Below are 20,596 nucleotides of genomic sequence, written 5' to 3'. Positions count from 1 at the left end.
AAGGATTTTTGGCTCAATGACGAGCTCTACGAGCTGCACGATGATCTCACCATCGCCAGGCTCCGGTGGACTGGTCACGTCATGATAATAACACCGGACGACTCAGTCCGTAAAGTCCTTTTAGGCCGTCCACATGGACAGAGGAGGCGTGGTAGGCCTAGATTGAGATGGAGTGATGGCCGTTGATGTGTCTGCTAGAACTGCCGGGATAACAGATTGGCAGACGACGGCGCTAAACCGTGAGCGATATCGAGGATAGTTGCCGCAGACCAAACGAAGTGTCAGCGCTCTAGGGTTTTTAGAAGGACTGCTATGTCCGGCTTTCTTGACTTGATGATACCTACGTATCAAAGGTAAGGTTCGATGGTCGAGGAGGAAGCGACTATCCGGCTACGTGTGGCATCAAATAGTCTAGTAAATCATGAACTTGGAGGGCGCCATTAGGCCAAGAAGCAGAGAAGAAGAAGGATCCACACCTCTAAAGTGCTTATCGATACAATTTCGCCCTTACTTAAATGCGCACTAAAATTAGATAAAATGGGCCGGTTAAACGAGACAGAAAAAGGTGATCGCAAAACGAACGAGATGCACGTTATCTTATCGCCCCCCCCCCACATCTCGTTATCGGTGTGTGTGCGCTGCCAAACTAACACCGTGAATCAGATTGAGCTGGACGTACAAGAACTGGAACACTTGGGGCTGCTCCACTGTGGTGTTGTGTTGTACATACAGTAAGCACGACGGCACGGGGGATGGGGTGCGCAAACTGTGGCTATATTACGGTGCCAGCCTCATTGGAGAGAGCAAGAAAGTGAACAGCGGCAACATGCTGCGGCGAGTCCACGTGTGTGTGCGCGCGCCACCATGAGAAGTGGGCTTTATGTGCTTAGACCACATCAGCAACAGCGTGGTGTACGTTTGCACATACAGTGCAGTATGCGTGCTATTGCTCTCCAGCTCGGTTGCTAGTTAGCGGCTTAGTGCTAACGGAGAGGTTCGTCTCCGTACCGGTCCGATAGTGTGTCAGCGAGCGCGACGCGAGTCCCCGCCGAGGGGTTTCGGCCAGTTCACAAAATCCGTGCAACTCAACCATTCGATGGCCCTCAGTAGGAGGTTTGCTTTCGTCTAATGAATCACAGCCACACCTGACATCGCTGATAAGCCGTGCGTAGTGCGCGTACGGAATCGATCACTGAGCTCGGCCCCATCGCTCGTCAATGTGCCTGAAGTAGTTAAAGTAGCCTCCTCACACATCCGAAACATTTAAATTCTTCTCCACCGGAAATGTGGTGCGGGAAGGGTGGTGTGATCTCTGCACAGTAACAAACGTTGACCGTCGCGTTACACACCGTCTACATCCACTGCTGAGATCTACCACACAGCATTCAACTTCAAATGCACCAAGCGACGCCGTATAACGCGCGTCGTCCTGTCCTGTTCCATCCATCAACCACGAAACGCATCCAACCATGGTGAAGGATCGGCTGGCGGAGCTGAAAAGCGTAAGTGAATGGCGGTTTGATCCGATTCCCTCCCACCTCCACCCCCACCACTCACCGAACCGGTTCGCAAGCACCAGTTACCGTCGACCGGATATGCCACAGTGCTGAACCGTTTTTCAATTAGCGTCAATTAGTGGCAACGTCCCCAGGGTCGTATGGTAGTATCGTTGCTGCGGTGGTGGAGGTCCGCTTTTTTTTTTCTTTTATTCTAACCATCCCGCGGCGACGATGAAAATGAGTGCACAACACAGAACGCGATTCGCGAACCAATCAGTAATCAAGTCATTTGAATTCCTCTTACTCTTTGTTTTTTTTTGTTTCTGGACCCACTTTGGCACCATGTCTGGACCTGTGCAATGACTGCAGAGAAGTAAGTACGCCAACCACAATCCGGATGATGCCGGGCAGTTGGAGGTGCCGCTGACCAGATCACAGGAAGAAATCTTCCAAAATCTCGAAAAGGTAAATCTTGAATCTAGTTTGACGGATTTCTAATTCTAGTCAACGAAAAATTGATACAGGGCTCAGAGCATCCGTCTAAGCTGGTGAAGAATATAGCTGACACACTGGCCTTTCTGAAATAAATCTCAACTGTCCATCATTAAGACGACGCCGTCCATGTGACTCAGAATTAGTTGTAGCCGTGAGCGTGACGTTGATCGAAAAGGCCTCAGCAGCGACCAAGAGAAGTGTTTGAGTAAATACGTATTGGAGACCCCTATTCAATCAATCTGTGATCATCGGGGAGGAAAGCAACCGATCGCCAAGGGCAAGAACTCCCGCTAACTTCGGTTTGGATGTAATTCGAATGGCATAAATTGCCCACGACAGCCTGGTTAGCCTTTGTACAGCTCTCAAGTGCTCGTTGTCTTTCTAGAGAGTCCTCAAACTTCCAGAAAGCCTTCTGGATCCCTTCTGAACAACGATCTCTCGAACGTCATTAAGAGGGGTTCGTTTAGTTTGGATAGAGACCATGTCTGAGGGGCATATGTGAGGCATAGGACTATAAATGTTCTACCCAGTCCCAGCTTCCGGTTGTAGTAATGCGGGGCTGAGCGTAGCTCATCATAAATACTATTGGCGATATGTTTGATCCAGTTCACGGCCATCTCTGCTATGATAAACCCATCTTGTAGGATGAGGGATCAGTCCTTTAGTTCGAGACGTTCTTGAAGAATAAAAATTGTGATCCTGTCTCGTTTCAGTTTTCTCAGCTTACTGCATGGATCCAGACGATACGGGCCAACATTACCGACATGCGGAAACAGATCGGTACCTCCAAATTTCACTACAATAACAAACGTAATAACTTATTTCTCTGCGTCAGATGTTAAGATCTCACCCCATTGCTGACTGCTTTCAATCTTATCTCCATTCGTTCGGTAGCGATTCGCGATCGGATAGAGGAAAAGATGAAGGAAAACAACCAGCTCTGCCAGCGTATTTACAGCTCCATCAAACAGCTCGAGTCGGAACTCGGCGACGATAGTATACACCGGACCGGGGTGCTGTTCCGTATCAAAAACACACAGTTTCTGGTGATTCGTGACGATTACCTGTCCGCGTACCGGGAGCATGAGGAGCTGGTGGCGTATTACGAGCATCGTATCATGTCGATGATGAAGTTGGAAGCGAAAGCAAGTAAGAGGGCGATGGCGCAGACGGCTAGTAGCGATGCTGACCATACTAACCACCCGGTCTAAATCTCTGCAGTGAACTACAACATCACGGACGATGAGGCACTCGAGCAACTTACCGGCAATCAAAGGTCACCCTTCGCAGGCAATGTATGAGAGTGTGTGAGATCCGATTCGTTAGGGTACTGGAATGTCTCTAGCGTGGGGTTTTCCCCATTCATCTTTTTTTATCTCGTAGCTGCTGGAGGAAACGGAACGCGAGCGGCAAATACTACGTGACATCATGACGCGCCACAGTCAGCTGGAAGCATTGGAGAAGTCGCTGATGGAGGTGCGCGACATGTTCGTGCGCATATCGAGCCTGGTGATGGAGCAGGGAAGTCTGGTGCAGGTGATCGAGTACCACGCGCAACAGGCCACGCTCAACACGGACCACGGTGCGCACCAGCTGCAGAAGGCCCGCGAGTACAAGATCAAGGCGCTGAAGAAGCGCACCTGCCTGCTGATCTGGATTAGTACCGCGCTAGCGGTGTTGCTGTTTTTGGTTATCATCTTCTAAATCGATATACCGCGTCTCATACAGGCGTATGTCTTAGCCATACGAACGATATAAAGGGCAACGCTTAAGTCTATTACGTTTGGAATACTTTATTCCATTTCAACTGTCTTCTTGGTCGAAGGTTTACGCGATACATAGTAGAGGAACCAACACACACCTACATACAAAAAATGGGAAATGCGCCAATGGATGAATGGGAATCGTTATAACTTAAATGTGGTACATGACCTTAAAACGTTCGTCTTTCACTGCCTTCCTTTTTTCTAGTTTCTACCATTTCTGGCTTCCTTGACGCGATGGAATTCGGTCCTGCCGTGCATTAGACCTGCACTGCTACATGTGTCCTGACCTTGCAATACCTATCTGCTCTCAAAAATTTGGTTTAAATATCCCAATACTGGGCAAAGAGATTTGATGAACTGTTCGATAACACTTAGTTAGCATTGTCCCCGTAAGCTTAGAGCAACTAAATAGACATTTCAGCTTAGTTGCACTAGACTGCAGCTATCGAAGACATGACTTTTGTGTGCCATACCGCTGGAAAAATCTCACACTTTACGCGTTGAAAGTGAGGTACATCGAAATTACGTTTGGCTCCGTGCAATGTTAGCTTATAGTTGATCGCTTGCTTCGGTCGATGAGTTGTTGCTGAACATTTCAATCGGTAGCTCACCTTCCGGTATCACCTGTGGCATCGTTTGCCGTGACTGCAGGTGCCGCTCGAGCTCCTCCTTCGTCATCTGACTCTCCATCGCACTGTCGTCACCGGGCGACACGTCCAGCTCGGTGTAGGAGGTGTTGGCAAGCAGTTCCGTCGGCACCTGCGACATCATGGAGAGTGGAAACTGATATGCGCTGCTCGTCGCCGGTTGCTGCGCGAACGTGGAGGGCTGGAAGAGTATGTGCTGCTGCAGCTGCTGCATCTCCATCTGGTCGAGCTGATGCTGGCGGATTTGCTGCTGCTGTTGCCTGATCGGTGGTAACACTTGTCCGGTTGGGTTGCTCATGTACTGCTGCACCTGGGGCTGGTGCTGTGCCTGTGGCTGCATCGCCTGTAGCTGCATCATATGCGGATGGTTCATCAGGTTCACCGGTGACTGTACAACCGGTGACTGCTGTTGCGGTGGGAGCATCTGCTGCTGTTGAGACTGTAGGTGAGAATGGAGCTGCTGCTGTTGCTGCTGCTGTTGCTGCTGCTGTGGCTGCTGCTGCTGCTGCTGCTGCTGCATCGGCTGCATCAGCTGTTGCTGCGTTGGCTGCATCTGGGAACTGTGGGGCTGCATAAGTTGTGGCTGCGCTTGCTGCTGGGATGCTTGCAGTAATTGCTGCGATTGGGGGATTTGTTTGATCAAATCCATCAGTTTGTCCTGCTGCATATGCAGCAGCAGTTGATCTTCGGGCGGGAGCTGGTCAAGCATATCTTGCGACGCTTGTGACAGCTGGTCTGACTGCAGCAGCTGCTGCGTGTCCGGTTGTTGGTGTGGGACCGCAAGATGCGAAGTCATCTGTAACACCGGTCCACCCAGCTGTTCCTGCTGTTGTGTTGGCATCAGTTGGGGTTGTGGCAGTTGCTGCTGCTGCTGCTGCTGCTGCTGCTGTCGTTGCTGAAGCTTCTGTTGTTGCTGCTGTTTGTGCTGCTGCTGTTGCTTCTGCTGCTGCTGTTGCTGTTGCTTTTTGGTTGTTTTTTTGTTGCGCTTGGGTACAGCCGGTGGCTTCATCGCGGACACATTGCTCTGGGAAGTGGACGGTTCAACTTTGCGCTTCTTCGGCTGTGGCTCGACCACCCTTATGGAATCATCCGACTCGACCGTTTCATCACTGTCGGACGACGACGCCGGCGGTTGCTGATACTTCAGCAGCCGATCGAGCAAAAACGAACGGTCACGAATAATTTTCAGCAAACGCTTGTGGTGAGACCTTAAGCTGTGCTTAAAGTAGATGTTTTCCTACAATTTGGAAAGAGAAAACCTCGATCAACAATAACATCATTCGTTTGTGTTTGGCGCATCCGTACGCGTATACTTACGTTGATAAGAATTTTCATTTTCTTCTTCAAGTCCGTGTACATTTCCTTGTAATCGATATCGAACGTACCGGACTCGTCCTCGTCGGTGTCGTCCTCCACACTGCTGCTCACGTCCATCGTCGGCTGTTCGGGTACGGCTGTCGGCATCGGGTTCCGCTGCGGTGTTGATGTTGGCGGTTCCTCATTTAGCAACGCCAGCATCGAAGTAGACGGCTGTTGCTGCTCTTCGTTCATCATGGAAATCATCGGAGTCATGTGCGGTGCCTCGTCATTCATCAAGGACATGAGCGGGTTCGGCTGCGTTGCCTCTATCATGGTCATGAGAGGGCTCTTTCGCTGCGCTTCCTCGTTCATCGTCCGGCAGTACCAGCCCTCCAACATATCAGCTATGATTGCCTGGACCGCTGTTTGATTTTCTTGACTTGGGGGTTCCACCGGCCGAGACGGTGGCTCTGGGAGAACAAAAAAAAAGGTTGTAGTTAGCTAAAAATCAATTACTTGTGCAGCGTTTCACTACAGTACGAACCAATACGAAAATACAATTGGCTTGCTAGAGCTTGTTTTACACCATGCACCTGCGAATTCCCAGCCAATGTACCCGGCAGTCATTTCACCTCGAATTTCACCTCGAATAAGCTTCTTATGCGAGTGCAATGCGAGGGAAAACCAAGCAACCAAATAATATGCCAAATATTGACTTGACATATCTGCCCTAGAGTTCATTGTCAAATGGTTTGACAAATCATTTGGATAAAATAGCGGGCTTTTTGAACTGGACAGAACTATTTGAGCTTTTATTTCTTTTTATTTTATTTTATTTTATTTACGAGGTCTTATGACCTCCTAATAAGCGAAGAAAAAATTATTTGTAGAGAAAAAATAAAGAAATGTATTTACCCAAAGCAATCGTCTCAAGAACTTCAAGCATGTCATCCCACGTGATATCCGTTTCCGTGTCTTGAAATTTTAGAAAACAAAAAAGAAAACAATTTAATATAAACTTATAATGCAACAACCAAGGCGCACTTTACTGGCAGTGTTTTGCTCCATGTTGATTGATATACCGTAGAACTGCTCTGGTTAAAATAATATTAGATTTAAAACATAACACTTAATCAATTAAAATCACTTGGCAGCTGGAAATCCTGAAAGAGATATGGAGAGAGTATTATTTTCAAAGTGTGTGGTAAAACTAGAGCTGCGCTACGTTGTTTTGCGGCAACAACTCTTCAGAGTGGTATCTTAAGGGAAAAAAAAGATCGCTATCGTAAGTCAAACACGCATAGCAAAAGCATCCGATCATGTTCGCAAATTCCATCCTCCGGATTCACGTATTTCCGTAGCTAGAGCGTCTATCAACTTGTTTCTCATTTCATCGGTGCCCCGTTTCCGCGTAGTCTGTTCGATTGATCTTAGTCATCATCACTTTCGCTTTGCTGTTCTTTGTTCAAGTGCAACTTGATGACAGCTGCGAAAAATTGCATTTGCGATTCCGCTCTTCCGTGCTCGCGCTCGGTTTCGATCGATGGGTGTGGGGCTCTTTTGGGAGGTGTGATCTGTCGCAGCGCTCATCTTTAGGGGACTAAAGCCCCAGAACGAATATGTGATATCTTTTGTGCTCTGCACGCATTCCGATGGGCTTTTTATACTTCCTCAACGATCTGTAATCACTTTCGGACGCTCTTTAAAGTTCTTTCGAATCTCTATAAAGCTTCCTTGGTTTAATCGCTTTGACTAGCGTTGCCGCCTGCCGCGTATTGTACTAGTCCCAATCGCCAATTATTTTATTGAATGTATCAGCCTACCGGCAACGATGAACTTTACCTTAAAACAACATTACTGGAACGTTTTCTTTCGTTTCTGGGAAAAATAATACTTTCTTTCGCGTAATATTAATATTGCAACACGAACACAACACTAAAAACAGTCTAATTTTAACTAGATTGGAATATTTTTGCGTTCCATTTACGTAGCTCTCGACTAGCAACCGTTGACTGCATTGTCTGGTACTGTGAAAACGTATGCAGGGGTTGCCAAGCAGAGAGGCTAAATTTCAAACCGGCTTTGTTCTATAGCTGATGCCATTTTTCTCATGTTGTGTTGGGGTGCCCTGGATTGACACATTGATGCAGAATCCGGCTAACAGCAAAAATAAAATGGCTGACCGCTTTCGATATTTTTCGGTGTAAAATTTGCAAAATCAATTAGATGTTAGAGTTTCGGATTTTCCAATGCAACAAAAATCACAAAAAGTTTCGAAATATAGTTTTGAAAATGTTTTACATTTTTTATAATATAGTTTATGACGCAAACGTTTGCCGCCGCCCCTTAGGCTGGTGGCATTGCTCGGTTGTATACGACTTTGGTTGTATACGACCTCGAGAAGCGTGTCATTGCTCGTCAGATTTGGTTGCACGACTTTTTTCGGTTTGACATTTGGATGTAAACAAACAAAGAAGGCATAAACACAAATAAATCAGGTTCGCGAGTTATCCGTTTCGACAAAATAAGCGAGTTCATCGTTTTTAACGAAAAAAGAAAATTAAATGTGAGTTTATCTGTTTTAAACTGGTTATAATATTAACCATATATATGGTTATATATTAGGTTTATTACAAAAACAGCTGCAACATGATCGCTGCAGCAAACACCAGGAGGAATACACCTCCTCCGACATACGGCCGACACAAAACAGCTTCTCAGTTTCGGTAGCCGGGCCTGTCCACCGGAGTGATGAATATTGGTCATCTTGTCGTGTATAATTTGCCCTGAGCATCCTTTTGGTACTCGGTTACATTGTGAACAGACACATTCGGCATTGTCTCGCTCCGCCTTTCGAAGCCTAGCACCTCCGCATACGAAGGAGTTTCTCTTTTTTATTTTATCTGTGCCAGCCAGTCCTGTGAGACTGAATCACACCCCGGGCCGATCAAGTTCAATAACGTTTTTGCAGACGCATGTGGAAACGTCTGTTATCTGTTGGTTAGATGTTATAAACAATACAAAGTTTTTACTTCAAATATTTTTTTTCTATTTGCAGAATGGATTCTGATACTGAACAAAAGATTTTACGGAGTACGAGCCTCGCCTTGCGTTACTTATTGTTGCAAAAACAAAGGCGGAATGAAGTCAACAGTATATTTAAGGATCGCAAGCTAAACGGGCAATACTACGTGTTGTTTCCAAAACTTCAACAAGACGAACAGAAGTTTTTCGAATATATGAGGATGTCAAAAAGAACATTTGACTACATTTTGGGAAAGATAGAACATCTCATCACAAAACAGCCCACACACGTTCCATACATTAGTCCAGAGGAGAGATTCTTGCACTAAAGAGATCAAAAATTCTTCGTCAATTACAGTTTTTGCCATGGCGATGTAGCTGTTTGTAGCAAAATCACTTGTTTACAAATAATCCCGCAATCCGTCATTTGAAGAAAAACAAAGGTTTTTTTTGAGTTTATACCAGCGAGTTCACTCGGTTTACACGACCGTCCGACCAAAATCAAAAATTTTTGATTTTGGTCGGACGGTCGTGTACAACCAAATCTCAGCTGTCAAATCCCATACAAATCCATCCGACTAGTTGTATACAACCGAGCAATGCCACCAGCCTTACAGCCCAAGGTGTATGTATTTAGAAGGTGAAATTTTATCGATTTGACAGGGCGCCATTTTAGTCGAGATATGTCAGAGTTTGTTTACAAAATCATATGGTATGGGGCTACCAACATGAACAAACAGCCTCGATTCTCAGTCCCTTGAGCAATTTTGCTAGTTTATGGGTCATCTTCGCATATCAAATATTGTCCCACAGAGGATTGAAGAGATTTGGTTGCATTTTTGCAAAGAACTGTTATGTCAGGTAGAGAAATATCAATTTGCGCTAAACAACTCTATCTCCTATATCCATATACCTTGCTTACAGCCCTAGATTTTATTTGATCATCTGAGCCCATCTGTCAAAGGATGACAGCTGGGCAACATGGCGACTGACGGACGACCGAGCGTGTGACAGCCCGCATTGCGTTTCCTGCTGGCACGAGCAAAACGCGCACGCACGCCTTGCGCTGGTGGTGTACGTAATTTTTCATCCTGCTTCCATCCAATCATTACTCATCCACTGTGCGCTGTGGGGTTATCCACGGTATCATTTCGCCCCGGAACGGAAAGGAAAGAGTTGAAGCAAAGTGAATCAAACGCCATCGATTTTTTGTATTTATTTCTGTTCTCAACCGCACCATTCGTCATCCGCCACCACCCGAACCGTGTCCGTGGACCACGAAAACATCGCTGCGGGAGAGAGAGAAGACGCGTGACGGGACTGCATCATGCACTGTTCATTATTTCATAACATTGGCCACGACAATTACTCATTGCTGTTGCCGTTTGCATCCGTTGGTGTGTGTGCGGAAGTGGATCGATGTGCAGCGGTTGCCAGTGCGGTGGAGTTTGTTGCGAACGGTGTCGAAATCGGTGCTAGTAACAGTCTTATAAAAGGGAACGCTTCCTGATTAGCGCCATCTAATAGACACTGGTGCAGCTGACACGCGCGCGTCCGTGCTCCGTGACAGTACAGACACGCACACGGGTGCGTCAGGAGGGGAAGGAAACAGTGGAAGGCATCGTTTTTTTTTGGGCTTCGTTTGGGCGCGAAAAGCTAGCCAAAAACGGTGTAAAAGAAGGAACATTGTACACTTTCGATAACCCAGTTTGCTTCGTAGGAACGATCAAAGCAGGCGTCGAGAACCACGCATCACGCCGTGGAAGTGTGCTGTTGTTCGTGTCGAGTGTGAATCGTGTTCGTGAGCGCGCGTGTGTGTGTTGGTAAACCGATCAGTGTGAACCGTTGTAGGTGGGTTAGAACAGCTGTGGTTCGTGGGGTGATTTGACTTTTTATTTTTCTAAATTTTAACCTGACTTCGTTCCCACCAGAGATCTTTCCCTTTCTTGAGTTGGCACAGAATCAAAACCCCTGAAACCCGCTTGCCCGTGCACCTTCGCCTTGCCTTTACATTCGAAAGGCACGTGAAGAGCTGGGGGAGCTGCGGTTCACGTTTCTCATTTTGCAACAAACAAATGGTAAAGAAAATGCCAACAAAAATAAAACCGGAGACTTGTGGTGCATTCAGCGCATGTGTGTGCGTTCGGGTGGCCCATACCCCCCAGTGTGACCGCGCAAACGGTCCCATACTGCTAACCTTCTCCCAGCAAAAAGATACGTTTCCTCGAGTCTAGCTTTCCATTTGGCTTACTACTCCGTCTCCCAACCAAACCGCCCTCCCCCTCCCCCTCTCTCTCTCTGCTCATTCCTCCTTTACTCTTCTAAGACTGCAACTGTTGTTTCGTCTGCTTTCATCTCGCAACACACCAAAATAACAGATGTTTCCTATTTTTGGTTTTGGCCACGGGTTTTAACTGCTTTTTTTTACCACCTCCGTTTTCCGATTTCTCTCACAGGGCGTCGCGAAACAAAACCAGGGACTGACTGACTGGCCGGTGGTAGTGGGTTACTCTACACTCAACTCTTCTTCAAGCCCTTGAGGCAAGGATTACCATCACCAGGGCAGAACAACGAAGCTCGCCATCAACCATGCCACGAAATCGTAAAAAACATACAGGTGTGTATTGGTAATGCACCGAAACACGTTCGTGCACGAAAGACACACACACACACACACTTGCTACATGCGGCATACCGTGTCGGGTCGTGTCGCTCGTGTCCAGTGCGTGCATCCGAACGCACGTCGTCCTTGAGCCAGGAGGGGTCTGGAGGGTGTTAGGGTTCCATGGTTGACCTCGTTCTACGACGTGACCATGCGTTGTGCACGCATGTTTCCGTAAAGGCACGATTTAGGCCTGGGGGTGGGCAAAGTCAGCTGATTCTATCCGGCACGGGCCGAACATATTGGAAAGGCTCGTGTCTGAGGCATTGGTCGTTTTTTCAGCGTGTACACGGTACTGACGCATCTACGTAGCCACAGACTTGTTTGCATTCCTGTACATTCCTGTATATCTATGACATTTGAAGCGCTGAATCATCGACATGGGATATCTCTGACCCAGTCTCTACTGTGCCGATTCCTGATCGGGAAGAATACAATCTACTTCAAAGGCTAAACTAGGCGAAGAGCATAACTACCGACAGGATGGAAGAATGGAATTTGAATTTTAAAACTGTAGCAAAAGACAAAACTATTGCCAAACTGGGCCACTCTGTCGAATGTGTGCTGTAGCTGCCTTTATTAGCCAACAACCACCTCAACCCCAACGTTTTTGGGGCTTTTTTTTTGGTGCGTTTTCTTGGTTCGCCGAAGAAACGGAAAACAATATACGCTCACAGTAACCTTAACGCATACACCTGTGCCGTTGGGTGGCTTTTATGTGTTGGTATGCACGCGATTGCGCACTGTTCGACATGGGGAGGGTTTGAGTCGAGTGACTGTGCAGTTGACAGCACGGCCAATTTTCGATTCATCATTGCATTTGCGCGAGTTTTCTTTCATCTCGCCTCCCAAAGAAGGTGGGGAGGAGGCCTACCAATATTGGATCATAGTAGAGAAAGTCGGCTCTGTTGCTGCTTTCTGGCAGCTAACTTGTTTTTAATAATATTTAATGCAAGACCAGGCCATGTGACACACACACACACACATGAATGTATGCCAACTTATATTTATTCTTTATGCCACATTTTTGCTTCAAATTGTGCAAACTTTCCTAATCATTGGTGGGGAAAAAAGGAATCCCAAACAGCACCACTTTTTATCATAAATTTGAAGTGCACACGGGTCAGAAGCTCACCTCCGGTGGCGATAAGATAAGGTTTAGCACACACGAAAAAGAAAACTACTCATCCAAATAGCACCTTTTGGTGGGGGGCCAGTAAAGATTTATAATTCCCTTTTCCCATACTTTCCATTGGCAGCCGCCGATAGCTGGCAGCAGAGCAACGATCAATCCGACGACGAAACGTCGAACGATAATGCGAGCACCTACTCGTGCCACTCGGAAACGCATCTGGCCGATGGTCCCAACGGTAGCATCGAGTCGGGCGAGTCGGGCGAATCGGGCAGCGCCGCCGGCGGGTTCGAGAAGTACGAGGAGAAGCTGCTGCAGGCGATCGAGAATGCGTCGGACAAGGCGCAGCAGACGCGCATCAACGCGTTCCAGATCATCAACGAGGTGCTGGTGCACCACTACATCCCCGACTTTCTGGAGGACCGAAAGGTGACGCTGATGGATGCGGTGGAGAAGTCGTTGCGACGCGGCAAGGGTGTGGAACAGTCGTGGGCTGCCCGCATCATACCGCTGCTCGTGATCCAGATCGAAGCGCTGGAGGACATTGGAGAGCTGGTGACGGTGCTGAAGCCGGTACTGCTCAGTACGGCCCAGGACGGGTCGGCTGCGTACGATGCGCGGGCAAAGTGTTGTGCCGCGCTCGGCTTGCTGTGCTTCGTCGGTGTGGACGATTTCGGCGAGATACTGCCGTTGATGAAGGTGCTGCAGAGCATATTTGCCGGCAGCTACCTGAAGGGTGACAATAGCCCGAGCGGTGCGAGTAACGATGCTGGCGCGTTGCACAGTGCGGCACTGAGCGCTTGGTCGCTGCTGCTGACCCTGCTGCCACCGGGCGAGTTTGTGGCGCTGATGGGCGGCGGAACCGGCACCGGGGTGGTACCGTCCGTGCGCAATCTGGTCGGCATGCTGCAGAGCCCGATACTGGACGTGCGCATGGTAGCGGGCGAAACGCTCGCGCTGATGTTCGAGCTCGGGCGCCAGCACGATGACGAGTTCCTGGAGGACGAGCTGCCGGATCTGATCGAGGCGGCCCAGAAGCTCGCGACCGACGCACACAAGTACCGGGCGAAGCGGGACCGCAAGGTACAGCGGGCGACCTTCCGCGATGTGCTGCACTACCTCGAGGAGGACATCTCGCCCGAGATCGGTATCAAGTTTGGCCGGGAGCTGCTGGTGCTAAACACGTGGGCCATCCACCATCAGTACACGTGCCTGCGGAACGCGCTCGGGTTCGGCATGAACGTGCATCTGGCGGAGAACGTGTTTGTGCGGGAGGTGCTCCAGCTCGGTCCGAAGATGGACGAGCCGGAACGGCTCCGGAAAACGGTGAAAGCCGAACAGCGCTTTATCAATGCGGCCGCCTTTAAGGCGCGCACGATTTCGCGCGGCAAAAATCGCGACAAACGCTCGTTTGCGCTTAATTAGGGTTGATCCTTGCTCTTGTTTGTTTGTTTTTTTTTTCTCCCCCGTCTTGTTACTTTTATACGCGTGCGGGAAGTGGCTGACACGCTTTCCCGCGGCGTTGCCTTTGCAGAGCCACCTTAACGCTAGACAGACTCTGAAACCAATCATTTTATGGCAGGTAATAGGTTTACGATTGAGAGGAAAATTCGCGAAAAGCAAGAAGAAACGGTTTGAGTGCGGTTTCCTTACGTTGTATTGTTTTGTTGTTAGTAACTGGCTGTAAGCAGAACATGTGTCTCCTTGTCACGTGACGGGAGATCACTACTACTACTACTACTAGTAGCAATTGAGTTGTAGCTACCCGGTTCGTGCACACCGCCACCCCGAATAGACCCAATCCCAACTTAACTCCCCATGCTAACTAGCTACTCGCTTGTTTATGTTACAGCAAAAACCGTCGGCTTTGGTTGGCAGGAGCGAGAACCAACACATCGCAATAGGGCAGCGTCGTGTAGCGTCGTTTACGGCGCGAAAACTAGCAAATTAGCAAATTGTCGAGAAGATAGCGAAACTAGCATCCGGTTCAGCTAGGTTTTTACGGTCGGTTCCGTGTTTGTGTGTGTGTGAGTGTGTATGTGTGCGTATATTTTTTGTAGCGAAAACAGGAAAGGAATCTACTCTTAACATTGTAAATAATCGAACGCCGTCTTACAGAAGCATGTGCGCGCGCGCCGGAAGTAGGCATGCACCCAGTAAGCCTTGAAGGAAGCGCGTGTAGGCTGCTTTTTTTTTCAATATTTTTTTCCTGTTCCAATTGTTGCGTCCGTTGTGTGGCCGCGTGCTCGCGTACGTGGGAAACAATGAAGCCTATAGCCGAAAAAAAAACCGATAGGTTTTGTTTTGAATATTATACGATACGGAGATGCTCAATAAAATTGATCTTACGGGACGGATTCAACCATATGATATGAGGGATTTGTCTAAATTATTATACCAGAAACAGAGTGTACATTTATTCCGCTTATAGCTGACGGGGGTTTAACTATTTTCAAGCATGTCCGGTGCGTCATCGTCATAAGGCGTCGCTGTGCTAGGATGTCTTCATTGAGGTGTTGGGAACCCTTGAGAGATGGCTTTGCCCGTTCTTTCTTCATCCTGGCGTTGGAGAGCACCATCCGAGACTCGGAGATGGAAACATCGGAGCCACCATCTTCGTTAAGGCCATCTAGATATTGATATACGCTGATCACATAGACATCAGTAGTTTGAGGCTCTTCTATGTGGCAGAAGCTTACTCCTTGTGGGAGCAAAGTTAATACTGGTTTAGGAAGGTTTGTTGTACTGGTAGGTCTTTTTCTTCTTTGAAGGAGTCCAAAACTTCACCTATCTGAGGTCGACAGTCAATGGATGCTGGTTGCTAACCGGCCGTACGACGACACTGAGTTTATCTAAGAAGCTGCAAGGAAAAGAATGGCTAACATTATTTCACTTTAATGTTTGGATTCAACTGAGTTAATAATTACTTGAAAGAGATGTATTTTTAGGATGAAAATGGGAAAGAAAACCAAAAATATAACGAATATCGTGAATGGAGCACCGTAACGCACAGGACGTTTGTAACTCATGTGTATGCGCCTAACAGTAGGCTTCTCGCAGTACATGGATTCAAAAAAACGTGCTACACGAAGTAACGGACTCTAAATTTAGCAACGCTTCTCATCGCTGCTTGTTTTCCACCTGTAGGAAGCAGTCCCTCGATCCTCTCCCCATCCCTCGTCGTTCCTCCCCCTTGCCAACGCCCCCGGGCAGCAGTGGAAATTATGTGACATTTGCTCTCTTTTTTTGCTGTTTCAAACATGTCAACGATGAACGATTTTGTTTGACAACTGATCTTGAACGGTGCTCACAGTGATAAGGTTCGTACGCGGATGGCAGTTTTCCTCTTCAACTACCTCCCCTTCAACTCTCTCTCTCGCACAGCTCGGGTGTCACATGCTGAGATTAATCCGCAAAACATAGATAAACCCCCATCACGTACCGCGTCAAGGGCTGCCGGTGTGGTGCTGTGGCCGTAGTGTGTCCTGCCGATTTCGAGTGTCCCCTCGTTTCCAGTGCCAAGTACACCCGTTAATGGGGTGTAATGTTTACCGAACGAGGCAAAACATAATCCTCCTTCCCTGCTGCCGACTGGGAGTTGATTTGCGCATCGCTCGAGAGGGCGAACGACACAACGTTTCCTCTCGAGGGTGAATCGCACATCGCCGAGCTCAGCAAAAAAAAAAAAACCCCATTCAGTCGCAATCCTTCGGCTTCATGTTTCCCATTGTTTGTGGTACAAATTATACGTCATCGCGCTCGAGAAGGAAACGGCAAATGGAAAAATCCCAAGCATTTGCCCGGGAAAACAGTAATCCAGACGCCTGGTACTTGGAACAGTTCCCGTGGGATGTACGATTAGAGACCTGCCATGGGTTGGGCCGGAGGAGGACTTGGTGACGGCAGGGTGGTGTGTTTTATGTTACGGCCGGTCCGAAAGTGAATTACAGATGGCTTTTCGCTTGACTGCTCTTTCGCTCTACGGACCACAACCAGCGAGGGTTCGAAATTGGAAAAAAGGCCATCCCGAGATTTCCCTAACCAACCGGTGTGTTTCCCAAATCCCGGGTTTGTTGCAAAATTCTTCCAACTGCTAGCTTATGCGTGCCAATATAGCAGCATAAAAATAAAACAAAATGCACATCATCTTCTTCGACCTCGAGATCGACAGCTAGAGTACGGGGAGGAAAAACGAATACAAGCGTCGGAAACGATATCTCTTCATTATGTCATCTCAATCGAATTACACCGGCTTGTGATTTATTGTGCCGGCGCCTAGCCGAACCCCCTTAGCCGAAGGGTGCAACCCGGTTAATTGCATTACTTTCTAATTATTTTAGATGCACTTGTGCGCACGTTCGCCGGGACGAGAATCCTAATTCCATTAGAACCCTTCGTGATATTTCCTGAAGACGTGGCACCCTGCTGATGCGTTGAAGTGGTCTCAGGTCCGCCGAGTTCCAGCCGAACCGAAGAACCAGCAGCAATGCGAACACAATGGAGTGTGTTGGTGAAGAAATTACTCTTCTAATGGTTTGCGTACATTTAGAAAAGTGAGGATGTCTTTGTTAAGGTTTGGGCCAAACACAGCGGTTAGGGTCCGCGAGCTTGAAATAATCATTTCAACTGTCAGCGTCGACATCTTCCACGGATCCGGGTGATGCTTTGTTGGAGAGAGCCGGAGTTAAAGGTGCTGGTGAAAATCTACATCAACTCGTGTGACACACCGTACAGCGCGCAGAGACGGAAACCCTCAGAGATCTAAGGCAGCCACAGTGACCCATCTGACTCGTGAAGCTGGAGCTTCTCGATGGAGCATGGCCGATCTCCCGGCCCGGCACCATAATTGAGTGCAAGCAACCGCCGGGCAATTAACGGAAATAGCCGAAAAGATGCCGAGCACCGTCGTACCCGCTGACTGATTATGACTGACAAACATATTGGAATGATTAAGCAACACACCGCGGGCCCACGGTTGACAACGGCGCGCGAGTTTTTCCGTTCGGCTGGAAAATCATTCCCCGCGCGACGGGCCGGCTTAATGCCGGTGCCATCCTGGTCACGGCACCAGGCAATAAATTATGCAGCGCTCGCTGCATCGCCTGCACGCAATTAGGAGTAAGGTGGTGAAAGTGCATCACATGCACCCCATCTCGCCTTCTACCCCGTGCAAACCCTTCCCGCTGGGGATGTCAGATGTATCTGGTGTTGTTATTTACTAACGTGTACCACGTGGAAAACCACGATGAGTCAAATGAGGCGACCGAGAGCATCACAAATCTCGGCTGCCTCCCTCTCTCTCTCTCGCTCTCACGTACTACGAGTGTGTCACAATGAATAAATTATAATTAAACTGAAATCACAATTTTAGACGCGTCAGCTACCGTCTTTGGTTCTGAAAGCCGCCAGCGCGTTCTGAGGATGGTCGGACGTTTGTCGGTGTCGTTCGGGTGGGGGGGTGCAATTTTTAACTCACGACTGCCAAAGGGTGTTTCTTTTCCCGTGCGGTGTGGCGCGAATGCACTGCATGACTGACTGGGAATGTGGAACCGATTTGTACCGTGGTCGGAAGTAATCAGGGACATACTTGTCAATGTACTTCATGTCGTTGAATTATTTCCTCCATCCAACAAGGAGATTCAGATGAGATAGATATGTCCAGACGGGATTTGATGCTTGAAGACTTTGTTGCTACCAGCTCATTATGGAGTATAATATCGGCATCTTTGTTGAAGTCTTACTGGACAATCTTACTGAGCATAGGAGTCTGGAGACTTTAGAAAATCTGAAAATGTTCAAGGACTTCATGGCCACCTAAAATGGTCTCAATAGTCTCATCCACCTCTCGAGGTTGTGTCAAGGAAAAGAAGGACTCGTATCAAGTCGACCTTCTCATATTTTCTGAGTAACTTGGGAAACACTGAGTCAGACATACCTTGCTTAGGAGTTCACATAATCCAAGGTGCATAGAAGGTCTACACTGAGCTTGGAGGTATGACATTGAAGAATGAGATATTCAAAGGACCATTCTATCCATGATTTCAGAATCGAACATTACAGCGCCAGCAGAATTGCTTAGAATTTAAACCAGTTTTCGACCCAGTATGGAGTTAGTGAATGGTACACCGAGAGCTCCTGCTATAGCAATAGGTATCCAGTTCAAGGCACAATTTGCCGCGCGTTCCCTCACCTGCCGACGATGGCAGGCACACACACACACATACACCGACAGGATTTATGACGCTCAGGTTCAGCTGACAGTTTTGGCTAGATCGCCAATGTCAGATAAACGGATCGGATGTGAAACTCGGCATGCATGTACAAGCGAATGTGAAGACCGTGTTGTGTGCGTGCTCGGGATGCAAACGGTGCAACTCGGTCATCTGCAGCACGGGCCAGAATATCAATGGGAATGGTTGCAGTCGGCCCGCACCACCGCACGCAGTACACACCGGTGCTGATCGCTAGTGGTTGATGATGCCGCTTCGGCAACAAGATAGCTCTAGTTTCCGATTCTAGACAAGGAATGGAAGAGATAATCCCAGTGAACCGTGTCTTACTTCCATAATATTTCCTGAGCTATTTCGAGTGAGAATGGTTATGGTGTGCTTGTAATGGTGTGTTTGAGCTATTCACCCGGAAGCAGACAAATTGAGGATTATTTCATTTAAATTTCACCATGCTTGAAGTCGTTAAATTTGTTTCTTAATGCTCACTGTCGACAAGGAAACATTAAGGCCCTACTCTCATAGCATAGCTTTATGATGGCACCACCGGTAGCAGGTGGCTATGGGGCAACAACACATTTTAGGGTCAATTCATGATCACTTTAAAAAATCAATTTAATCTGCCCGCTTGCACCGCTTACGACGCCCCTTACAAACCCTGGACACTGTCAAAGTCCAAACCTTAAAAAACAGGTCTAATTTATTTATGATGGCTTCCAAATCTTATCTATGCCCTTCTCGGTTAAAGCGCTCGATAGTACCGAGCCAGTGAGCATTTTGCCCGGCAAGTCGGGGCAAAACACAGCACATTAGAAAATGTTGAATTTTATGAGCTTTTCCGTGTGACATGTGTTATCTCGCTTTCCGGTCTGGTTGACCGATTGGCGCACGCCATATGCGGTGTCCGGTGAATCGATACGAAGGAAGAAAGGTTCAGATCGAACGAGATGGTTCGAGACATTGAGAGCGAGCGAATGTGTGCGTCTGAGCAAGAAATACTTGAAGAATTCCATAATTCCTTCCTTTATACTAAAGGTATCTAGATGTTAAAGTTAAAGTGTCAAAGCTTTCCCAAAGAGGCGTCTTAGATCTTATAGCTCAAGTCATCATAGATCTCCAATAATCTATTTTTTTTTACCATAAATAGAGAATTGATATCGAGATGTATTCTAGGGGCGTATAAGTTAAAGCAGGATTTCTATTAAATATCTATTAAACAAAGCAGTCACAAACATCACTATAAAGTTTCCTTTATACTCAATTTAACTGTTATTGTATACTATGAACAGTGACGACATATACAGGAAATATCTTAAAGTTGCTACAGCATTCGTACCTTTATTTAAAAACACTCTCAGAAATAGTTAAAGAAACATTGTAGAGTAAAGTTGTTCACTAGAAATGAACGCTCCCATACACTTGCAAGCGGCACAGATAGCCACGCCCACTCTCTCTATGCTATGTTCTGATCTGTATCGGGCCATGTGCGTGCTTGCAGCCACGTGTGTGTGTGTGTGGAAATGAATGAAATGAACACAGTAAGCGATGAGAGACGGGCCAAATCATTTGAAGCTGAACTCGAACCCCAACCCGAATATGCTTCCTTGGGGAATCCTTGGGGAAGTTGTATTCAATGGCAGATAGAGGATTTGTGCAATTTTGTGGATGAAAGTTGTAATTGTGATTTAGAATTGGCTTTCGGGACATGGAAGAGAGGAGTCTCTCATTCGGCAAGCTCCCAGGAAGTGTAAGATACTCGCAATGCGTATCTTTTGTACCAGTTCCAGATATTCAGACATCCTTGTTTTTGGATTCCGATGTGCGGGCGTTTGTGTGTGTGTGATA

At 47.6% G+C, this 20,596-nt stretch overlaps 3 protein-coding genes and 1 long non-coding RNA gene across 12 annotated transcripts; 3 read left to right on the top strand and 1 right to left on the bottom strand.

Annotated features, from left to right (window-relative positions):
* The first annotated feature begins 882 nt into the window (after nucleotides 1–882).
* Nucleotides 883–4,214, top strand: LOC118503082 (syntaxin-4). 2 transcript variants are annotated; one of them, XM_036035968.1, is made up of 6 exons: nucleotides 885–1,502; nucleotides 1,869–1,964; nucleotides 2,708–2,804; nucleotides 2,889–3,143; nucleotides 3,216–3,289; nucleotides 3,378–4,214. In XM_036035968.1, the coding sequence occupies exons 1-6, from the start codon at nucleotides 1,470–1,472 to the stop codon at nucleotides 3,696–3,698; spliced, it is 876 nt and encodes a 291-aa protein (XP_035891861.1). In that variant the 5' UTR covers nucleotides 885–1,469; the 3' UTR covers nucleotides 3,699–4,214. The 2 variants fall into 2 exon arrangements, with proteins under 2 accessions (XP_035891870.1, XP_035891861.1); XM_036035977.1 differs by lacking the exon at nucleotides 1,869–1,964 and having other exon boundaries at nucleotides 883–1,502; nucleotides 3,378–3,937.
* Nucleotides 3,772–6,409, bottom strand: LOC118503044 (transcription factor SPT20 homolog). Its single transcript, XM_036035881.1, has 3 exons — nucleotides 6,251–6,409; nucleotides 5,725–6,176; nucleotides 3,772–5,644 (listed from the first exon to the last, which is right to left on the bottom strand). Exons 2-3 carry the CDS (start codon nucleotides 6,103–6,105, stop codon nucleotides 4,310–4,312), a joined length of 1,716 nt encoding a protein of 571 aa, XP_035891774.1. The 5' UTR covers nucleotides 6,106–6,176; nucleotides 6,251–6,409; the 3' UTR covers nucleotides 3,772–4,309.
* A 1,647-nt stretch (nucleotides 6,410–8,056) lies between these two features.
* LOC118503092 lies at nucleotides 8,057–9,141 on the top strand. Its single transcript, XR_004905123.1, has 2 exons — nucleotides 8,057–8,272; nucleotides 8,765–9,141. It is a non-coding gene; the product is annotated as an uncharacterized LOC118503092 (long non-coding RNA).
* A 560-nt stretch (nucleotides 9,142–9,701) lies between these two features.
* LOC118503052 (interferon-related developmental regulator 2) lies at nucleotides 9,702–14,894 on the top strand. 8 transcript variants are annotated; one of them, XM_036035923.1, is made up of 4 exons: nucleotides 9,753–9,804; nucleotides 10,451–10,581; nucleotides 11,187–11,347; nucleotides 12,652–14,894. In XM_036035923.1, exons 3-4 carry the CDS (start codon nucleotides 11,320–11,322, stop codon nucleotides 13,947–13,949), a joined length of 1,326 nt encoding a protein of 441 aa, XP_035891816.1. In that variant the 5' UTR covers nucleotides 9,753–9,804; nucleotides 10,451–10,581; nucleotides 11,187–11,319; the 3' UTR covers nucleotides 13,950–14,894. The 8 variants fall into 8 exon arrangements, with proteins under 8 accessions (XP_035891840.1, XP_035891816.1, XP_035891834.1 ...); XM_036035941.1 differs by having other exon boundaries at nucleotides 9,755–9,804; nucleotides 10,451–10,609; XM_036035915.1 differs by having other exon boundaries at nucleotides 9,779–9,916.
* Nucleotides 14,895–20,596: the final 5,702 nt, after the last annotated feature.

The sequence above is a fragment of the Anopheles stephensi genome, chromosome X (genome assembly GCF_013141755.1).
Source record: "Anopheles stephensi strain Indian chromosome X, UCI_ANSTEP_V1.0, whole genome shotgun sequence".
NCBI classification, from domain to species: Eukaryota; Metazoa; Arthropoda; class Insecta; order Diptera; family Culicidae; genus Anopheles; species Anopheles stephensi.
Note: the sequence above shows the minus strand (reverse complement) of the source record. Positions and strands in the feature narration are given on the sequence as shown.